Source organism: Oryctolagus cuniculus, chromosome 13 (assembly GCF_051225735.1).
Source record: "Oryctolagus cuniculus isolate XC-2025 breed Fujian yellow rabbit chromosome 13, ASM5122573v1, whole genome shotgun sequence".
Taxonomy (NCBI): Eukaryota; Metazoa; Chordata; class Mammalia; order Lagomorpha; family Leporidae; genus Oryctolagus; species Oryctolagus cuniculus.
The window spans coordinates 14,153,946-14,163,183 of NC_142879.1; the positions used below are offsets into that span (position 1 = coordinate 14,153,946).

The following is a 9,238-nucleotide window of genomic DNA, read 5'->3' on the forward strand; positions in this document are numbered from 1 at the left end:
GATTTGAAAAACATCAAATACAGAGTCCAAAAGGAACCGTATAACATAGGCAGTTCATGAACAAAAAAGTCTGTTGATAGCTCAGTGGCTCCAGCACTAATCTGTCCACTTACAGCTCAATATATTCATAATTCATTACAAGATACCACGTAAAGTCAGTTAGAGGCAGCACGGCCAGGGCTAGGATCAGATCATTTGATAATGCATGCATCTGTCTTGTTTGGCAGTAAAAAGAGCCCACCATTATTTATTAACTCAAGATTTCAGATTTAGTATCTTTTCACTTAGATTCTAAAAATTATTTGCAATAATTAATATATCCTGTATTGAAAATTAATTTCAAATTTTCATATGGTATTTTAACTGGTAATTAGGAGTATGTGTTTGAGAATGAAGAATCACTGATTCATGTACCCTTCTGAAAATTCATTATTTATTATGTACCACAATACTATGTGCAGAAGTACAGAATGGGCACTGGAGGTGCACATGAGAAAATGAGAAGTTCCCTGTTATCTGCTTTATAGTCTGCAGGGGAAAATAGGGCCAGAGAAAGACAGAGACAGAGACTGCATTTAAAAAGCTAATGCACAAATAATTGTTAAGATCAAAGAAACACTTTGGGGGCACAGCAGGTTAAGCTACCATTTAGGATGCCCACATCTCACGTCAGTGCTGGCTCCAGTCCCACTGCTGCACACTTCTAATCCAGCTTCCAGCCATGCACCTGGGGAGGCAGCACATGGTGACTCGGCTGCTTGATCCCTGCCAATAGTGGAGACCCAGATGGAATCCTAGGCTGCTGGCTTAGCCTAACTCAGCCCTGGCTGTTATCGACATTTGGGGAGTGAACTAGCTGATGGCGATCTCAATCTCTCTCTCTCTCTCTGTCTCTCCCTCTCTCACTCTTTCAAGTAGACAAATATAAGCTTTTCAAAAACATATTCATACTAGTTGTCTATATACTTATTTTATATTTATGTTTGTCCTATTTCATTTCTGTAAAATGCTGTTCACACTCTTAGTATCAATGTCATGGCCAATTAGTAGGTCCTAATCCTCAATTTTAAAAACAATGCATTTAAATTTAGATAAAGTTTAAATTATTAAATTAAAATTTAAGTTTAAATAAATTTAAACTTCTAAACTTCTTTGAGATTTTGATGGAGGGTGGGGGGCAAATGAACCTTACTCCTGGTGAACTTTTTTTAAAATTTATTTTATTTATTTAAAAGACAAAGTCACAGAGTCAAAGAGAGAGAAAGTCTCCCATCCACTGGTTCACTCCCAAAATGGCCACAACAGCCAGAGCTGGGCTGATCCAATCGGAAGCCAGAAGCTTCTTCTGGGTCTCCCACATGGATGCAGGGGCCCAAGGACTTGGCCATTTTCTACTGCTTTTGCAGTAGCAGAGAGCTGGATCAGAAGTAAAACAGCCAGGATTCTATCCGATGCCCATACAGGATGCCAGCACTGCAAGCAGTGGCTTCACCCACTACACCACAGCACGCGCCCTGAATTCTAATTGTACTTGCTCATGTTTTGGGATTCAAGTCTGGTGCCATCCTTCCATAGATTTCCCTAGCGTCTCCTTAGCCTTCCAGGTTATAAATTCTTCTCTCAGATCTCTGAACAATCTACAGATCCCAACTAATTCATTATTCCAACACAAAGTAAACAGATTTGTAAAATAGGATTCCAAGTTCTAATTCACTGAGATTGATCACAGACCGGTAAATTCGTTTCAATCAGCTCCTTCTAAGAAGCTCAACAGGAACACAGGGTTGCATGTTAAATGAAGAGGGTGATGGTCTAAGGTCAGGTAGTCACTCTTATGTACAACTGAAGAGCTCACTTCTGCCCTCAAGGATCAACGCTTGCCCTCACTCCTCAGCAGTGAGGAGCACGGACAGAACTGCTACTCTTCAACTCTTGCATTTGTAAAAATTTTAAGAAATACTTATTGAAAGTCAGAGTCACAGAGAGAGGCAGCTAGGGAACGAGATCTTCCATCTGCTGCTTCACCCCCCCGGGTGGCTGGCTGCACCAGCCAGGACTGATCCAGGCCTACTGGGGCCTCCCAGATGCGTGGCAGGGGCCCAAAGACTTGGGTCATCTTCTGCAGCTTTTCCGAGGCCACTAGCGGGGAGCTGCATCAGAAGTGGAGCAGCGGGGACCGCAGGCCCAGGTCCCAGCCGCTACTCCACGCCCCCGACCAACTCCCCTTTTCTCGAACCCCAGGCTGGGGGTAGGGAGTGGCAGCAGTGCTAATTTAATTCTAACACCTGAAATTACCTCCTGGGCTTGTGCTAATTTTCTCAAAGTCAATTTTGTGGTTGCACCAGGGTAACTTTCATCTTTCACACAGGAAATATACTTTGAGTTTGGATTTTTGCAAATATCCAGCAAGATGAACACGGCACCTTTGCTTATCCCGTGTGAGATTTTCCTTCCTCGGCCCCGGACTGGGGTGGCCCAGAGAACTAAGCCACGAAGGCTCCGCTTCCCACTTTCTCCGAGCCCGCTGTGAAATGCAACTGCGCGGGCCTACGGTGGATTTTGGTCACTAAGATCTTAAAGTCGTGGCGACTAGGCTACAGGATCTCAAATCTAGTCTTGACAAGAGGGAAAAAGTACACATTTCCCCCTCAGAAGAAAGCGAAACAGATTCAGGTCCAGAGACGGGGGAAGGGCGCGGCGTCCGGAGCCCCACCAGCTGCCCGCGAAGCCCCCTTTCTCGCGGCCGCGAGACCCTGGTGCCCGCCGGCCCGCGGCCCGAGCCCCGCACGCCGCGCCCAGGCCCGCGGCCGCCGTTTCCCGGTGCTCCGCCTCCCACGGGCCGGCGGCGGCCATGGCGAACCGGCAGGCCCGCGCGCTGGCGGGCGCCGCGCTCGGCCGGCCGCGGCCCGCAGCCCCGCCGCCCGGACCTCTCCGGGTGGAAGCGGGGTCCCGGCTGTCGCGCGGTTTAACTCTCTGCTCCGCGGCCGAGGGAGACCGCGGCGGCGCCGCTGCAGCCGACTCACAGGGCAGGCCGGAGACGGCCCAGAGGCGCCCGGCGGCCGGCGAGTTAACGGCGGCGGAGCGGCGGATCGCGGAGCTGCACGCGGCCGCGTGCGCGGTGAGAGTCCCCGCACCCGACCCCCACCCTCCCCGCCCGCTCCGCCCCGCGCCCCGCGCCCGCGCGCCCCGCCTCAGGCTCCCGGCACGCGCGCGTGCGCGCCTCCAGCTCCCGGCGTTTGCCGGAAGCCCGGCCTCGGCTCCGCGTCCCAGGACAAAGGCCCTGCAGGGTGCTGCCCGGCCTGCGAGCGCCGCTCCGGTTCCGAGCGGCGTCGCGCCTCCGCGTGGGACCCACCCCGGCGCCGCCACCCCTCTGCGCGCGCGCGCTCTCGCGCGCGAGTCCGAGTGCGCGCGCCTGGCGCGAGGGAACCGGGCGTTCAGGAATCGATGGAGGAGAAGGTGGAAGAATTGGGAAGTCGCAAGAAAAATACGTTGTGTTTGCATTAGCACTTGAACAGTGCACCAGCCAATGATTAAAAAAAAAAAATTTTTTTTTTAAATTTTTACTGCTGCCCCGGGGGCTGCTCCTTAGGCACCAATACGATATCTAAACCTACCTCCCTTCCCAGCCCCTGACACCTCAGACTGCGTGCGTGTTTATGTTTCCGTCAACCTTTACAAGCGATGGTGCGCCCGAAGGAGTTGTCTGACAGACGTAGGGAAGCAGTGCGTGGAGCAGTGCGTGGAGCGTCGGGCGCGCGGTGTGCGCGCGTGGTGAGCGGTTCTGCACAGGGCGGGTGTTCCCGCTGTGGAGCGAGCCGGCCCGCCGTTCAGTCCCTGCCTGCCAGGAGTGCACCTGGAGTCCCGCTGCTCCGCTTCCGGCCCGACTACCTGCTGATGCGCGCGGGGAAGCCGCGGAAAATGGCTCAAATACTTGTGCCCCTGCCGCCTGCGTGGGAGACCCGGGTGGAGTTCCCGGCTTGGCCCAGCCCTGGTTCTGGTCCTGTTTGGGGAGTGCATCTGCAGGTGGAAGAGCGCTCTGTGTGTGTGTGTGTGTGTGTGCGCGCGCCTCCCTCTCTCAGTCACTTTGCCTTTCAAATAAGAAAATATTAGGGGGAGGGAAGAGGAAGCCGTGGCCGGCGCCTCAAGTTGACTTTCTTGCCTCGTTAGTAGGCCGAGAACCCCTGTGGGCTCATTCAGGAGTTGAGACTGAAGGGCGATTGGTCAAGCAGAGACTGGCAGCTTCTGATGGTTCCTGGTTATACTCTTCTTTTCAAAAATCACGTGTGTGGTCTGTCTCCATACTTCGAACAATTATGGTGGAGATGAGCCAGACGGTTCTCTTCACACACCAGGGACGGGTCAAGGTTTCTCAGCCAAGCAGGGGAAGGGGATTTTTCCTGACTCCACATGTCAGTGTCCTGGGTTCAGTGACTGTCCGGCCTCAGGGCAGATGGCCCCGGCCTTCCCCCCAAACCGTCACTGCCCCTCTGTTGCCACCGCCCGCCAGGCTCCTTTATTTGGGGGCAAATTAAGTTTGTGTCGGCACCGGCAAGCTCAGAGGCGCCTGGAAAGCAGAGCGCAGGCGCAGAGGCGTGGGGTAGCCTGGTAAGTGCCCTCACCAGCCGCCCAGAGCAATGACAAGTGAAGAGAAGACTGAGTGCCTGGTGTGTTTGTTTGTGTTCTCTTCTGAGTATCGAAACACAGGCTTTGTAAGTGAAGAAGTGAATTCTAACCAACACTACATCATTCTGAAGTGGCGTTTAGTGAGCCCAGATTCGCGGAATATCCCGCAGGTCTCTCCTTAGACGGCGGCATGGCTGGTTGGGTTTCTGTGATGTCAAGTCCAGCTTTGCTGGGAAGTCTTGCAGGGAACCTAGACATAAACTTCATGTGTCCTTTTGCTCCATCCTTTATTCATGAAACTTCAACCAGGGTACAATATTCATCTATTAAATAAGATGCTGAAAAATGTGGACTCACACAAAAATCATGCAAGAAGACAGGCCAGTTTCGCGGGTGTTTTGATGAAAAGGCTTTCTGCAAGAAAAGGCGTTTCTGCCTTGTAAAAGGGTTACATAAAAAGTGCATGAGGAGTTTCTGCTGCAAACTCGAGTCGGAGTAGTATCACCCAAATGACCCAGATCCTCAGGAGAGACTTGATCCCCTGCACCTTCACCCATCGTACTTGGGATGCTTTGTGTGTGTGCCCTGTTCGATGTAGGTACAGTATGCTTCCTTGGCGTTTCAAAACATACAATAAAGGTTGCTTTTGATCAGCCCCGTGAAAGCAGTGAGCCTTAGTATGTTGAAACAATACTTTTTTTCTCTTAAAAATAGAACATTCCCCCCTCCCAAAAAAGGGACATATTGTAAAACGTGCAATGGAGTAACACATCATGAAAGTAAAGAAAAGTGTTCAATAATAGCAAAGGTAATACTTTTCTATAAGGACGGTTGGTTTTGATTAGCACCTTTTCTGTAAGTTTAAATCATTATCCACATATTTTAAGTACTGAAATTACAACTGCAACTTCTGAGTGAAAGTTCATTTTCAGCCTCTTAAGCTCTTAAAATCATTTAAATCACCTGTTATTAAGCTTGTTACCTAGAAACCAAATGAAAAATATCAGAGCAGTGGCACATAGTTATTGGGTATAAGGGAGTTCTTGTTTTTCCATCAACTTCTCATTTTTCTCAAACTGTATATTTTCTCCTTTAGCCACATAAAGTTGGATTGTGTACAATGTCAGAATGCATTCAGCCTTTAATTGCAAGCGCCACTAAAATTGCTGGGAAGAAGTTTGATATTGCTTAAAAGTTTTTTTGCAGTATTTTATGAGCAGAAATGATGGTGAGGAGATATGATGAATATTGAGATTAATGAATTGTTTTATTACTCCTCAGGCTGGCCAGCTAAATTACGTGGATCCAGCTACTGGCTACGTGGTGCTCACGCAGCTGGCCCACTTGCAGAGGGGCGAGTGCTGCGGCTCTGCCTGCAGACACGTGAGTACCAATTCTCGCATTACAGCCGCAGTCTGCGGTGCTTCTGAAACTTCGTAAATACCTATTATTTGAACAACAAGTCAAATAAAAAAGCGAAATAGACCTGGAGTGCACTTTTCACAAGCTACTTTAGCCAAGGACAATGAAGTCCTTAGTACCAACATAGGACCTTTAAAGTTAATGGAATTTTGTAATGTTTCACTGAGAACATCAGTTCCTTAAACACTGTGATTTGAAATTCATGGGAGCTCTTTATTGCAAGGAAACTTTTCATGAGGTTTAAAATAAGTTGTGCTCACTAGGCAGATGCAGAGAGAGGGCAGGAAAAGAAATCTAGAATGTTGCAAGGGGGATCCTAGAAAGCATTTCCTTCATTATTAGCCAAATGAAGAGAAACTTGCCCTAGATTGAGAGAGAGGTTTCCTTTAAATGATACTTTCTTTCACTCCTTCCTGGCTTCCTTTGCTTCCTCCCTCTGACCTTTCTTCCCACTCACCCTCTTCCTCCTCTCTCACCCTGTCTCCCTCTCTGGTCCTTTTCTGGTTTCTGTTTAAAATAATGGTGAACCTGAATGATCCAAATTTAGTGCTGAATAGCTCCTAAAATGTTTATTTCAATGGATAATTTCTATATTTACTGATTAAGGTGAACCATACTTACTCCTTCCCTTTTTTGAGCAAAGCATAAATGTCAAAGTGTTCTTCCCTATTTTTATTTTATTTTAAATGACATGGTAGTAAGGTAAATTGTTATAAAGTTAAGATTATAACCAGGTAATAAGTTCTGTTTACAGAACACTTTGTATGTTTTGTTGTTATTTCCTTAAGTTATTTCCTTAACTGACCTACTTTATAATGAAAGAATAGACACTAACTGCGTTAAGTTGTAGCTAGTATTGAAAAACTTATTGAAAAAGCTTATTGGCATGGGTAAATTGCTACCCTTGCCATTCATTGTTTTTAATCCAATGTATAAGACCTTTGCATCAACTGAGGACTTGAGGATTTTTTAGGAGTGCATTTTTGACAGTAAAATTCTTAAAGTTGGAAGGATGCTTTTAGGAAATGGTTCGTGGGCCTTAATTAGGACCATTTGCCTGAGGTTGCCATTATTCTCCTGTAAGTCTGCAGGGCCTGATAGATCAAATGATCTGTATCACCTTGTTAACAGTCTCTTTTGTTCATGAGAAGTGTACTCTTGCAGGATGATTATTAAATAATTCAATAATAATTTGTTTTATTTCTTCTACAGTGTCCATATGGTCAAGTCAATGTTAAAGATCCATCTAAAAAGAAGCAATTCAATTCATATTTTTATGTTTGAGAACAACTTCATACTCTGTTCGGTTGGACCTGTATTAAAAAATAATAATAAATCTCTGATCCAGACTTACTCTCTGTGCTGTTGGGATTTGAGCACTAGTTTAAACTTAAATACTTACGTTAAAAGAACATCAATAAAATGAAAAGCTAACAAATGTTTGTGTGTTTTTGAAGTGACACATTGATAGTTATTTTTCTTTCTCTTTGCTGCATTATCAGACACATATGTTAGAGAAAGCAAATAATGACTGCTCCATGAAATGAAAGTAGCGAGCAGGTGACATTAGTAGCTCTGGATTTTTCTTAGCCTCAGTTCGCCTACTGTTTTCTCACCAGTATTAGCAACCCAAGGAAGGTGGCTGGCAGATAGAAGACTGCATTCTTCATTTTATTTATATCTTGAGCTTTAAGGAGATTGATATAATGCTATCTTGTGCAGCGGATGGGTACCCAAGGAGTGCCATCCCGTGTCCAGAAATGCTCTCATCTTCCATCTGTTCCTTTCAATAAAAACTTGACATCATCGTGACTTGGAGCTCCAGCCAGCCACTGAAGAAGCCTGGCCGTGCCTGTCCTTTCTACCCTCCCCCACCCAGTCCTATTCCTATGTCTTTCGTCACTTCCCTAGCAAATCTCTTTTAACATACTAGTTTTCCAGCCCTCCCATTCACTGTACTGATACCCTGGGGTGTCAGTCTACAGGCCAAAGTCAGGAGTCACAGGGGCTGTTCTTCCCACACCTTCTCTGCCCTACCAGGGGTACAGCAGCCCCTGAAAGCCCTTTCCTAGCCCTGGGGAGTTGTGCAGTAAAGTAGAAGGCCAGCTTTGCCTGGATCTGACCTCGGTTTTTCTTTGGGGGGGGGGATCAGAAGTTTCCCCAAGCACCTCAGGGGGCCGCCTTGGACCCTGCCTGAGGCCAGAATGAGCTCTTAGAGAGCTTAAGCCCCCAAAGGTTCTGGTGCCTTCTGCCTCGTGCAATTCGAAACAAAAGCCCTTAGCTGGGAAACTAGTGAAAAGCCCAACAAGGTTGAAATCTCCCCCTTATTGTGATTTCTGTTTGTTTTGGGGTTTGTTGTTGTTTAATGTCGAATATTGAATTGTCTCCCAAAGTTGTTAGCTTTCTGGTACCCCAGCTGTGCTAGCGCAGTAAGCATGGTGCCCCTGGGTCCTGACACCTGACAGGACCTGACAGTATTCTTGAATGGAAAACAGCAATGTCTGTGGCCAGGCACTGTCCACTCAGACATTATTCCGAGGAAGGGAGTGGGAGAGGGGGATTAGCACGGTGACCAGGAGGCAGTGAGTCTTTCCAGAAAGACACAGGGGTTCCTGGGGGCCGGTTTCCTTTTCTTCCTGGGGTCAGGAAGCTGCCAGCCAGGTGGGCGTTTTCCACCAGATGTGGGTTGGTGGGTGGAGGAGGGAGAAGAGAAGGAAGCTGGGTCTGAAACAGAAGTCATCTTGCTGGAGCTACAAAGGCAGGGGGAAAGGAAGTTCGTTTGAAGAGGCCGCGTTTTCAGAAAGCCCGGGGCAGGTGGAAAGGACCCGTGGTAGGCGTCTTTCCTCCTGTCCGGGCACCACTTGCAGTAGGGAACTGGCTCAGCAAGAAAGGAATACGGTGGCGGCGGCCGGTCCAGGACCCTTAGGTGGCACGCTGCGGGTTCCTCCTGGCAAAACCTCAAAACTTGCTGGCAGCCACAGCAAAGGAGCCAGTGGGGGTGGGGATGGGGAGCTGGAGGGGAGGCGGTTGGGGGGCGCTCTTGCTCTTTCCTGCGCCTGGAGCTGCAGCGGAGGTCTGCAGTCCGCAGGAGAGATGCTTGCCAGGCGTGCTTCGGGGGTGGCAGTGGGGCAGGTGCTCCCACGTGAAATGCAATAGGGCCACATAAAGGGACCTCGCGCGTTGTAAAGGAACA

At 48.3% G+C, this 9,238-nt stretch overlaps 1 protein-coding gene across 2 annotated transcripts; it reads left to right on the forward strand.

Annotated features, from left to right (window-relative positions):
- Window positions 1-2,670: 2,670 nt before the first annotated feature.
- On the forward strand, window positions 2,671-7,483 carry C13H1orf53 (chromosome 13 C1orf53 homolog). 2 transcript variants are annotated; one of them, XM_070055069.2, is made up of 3 exons: window positions 2,671-3,118; window positions 5,905-6,006; window positions 7,258-7,483. In XM_070055069.2, exons 1-3 carry the CDS (start codon window positions 2,852-2,854, stop codon window positions 7,327-7,329), a joined length of 441 nt encoding a protein of 146 aa, XP_069911170.1. In that variant the 5' UTR covers window positions 2,671-2,851; the 3' UTR covers window positions 7,330-7,483. The 2 variants fall into 2 exon arrangements, with proteins under 2 accessions (XP_069911170.1, XP_069911169.2); XM_070055068.2 differs by lacking the exon at window positions 2,671-3,118 and adding an exon at window positions 3,529-4,023.
- Window positions 7,484-9,238: the final 1,755 nt, after the last annotated feature.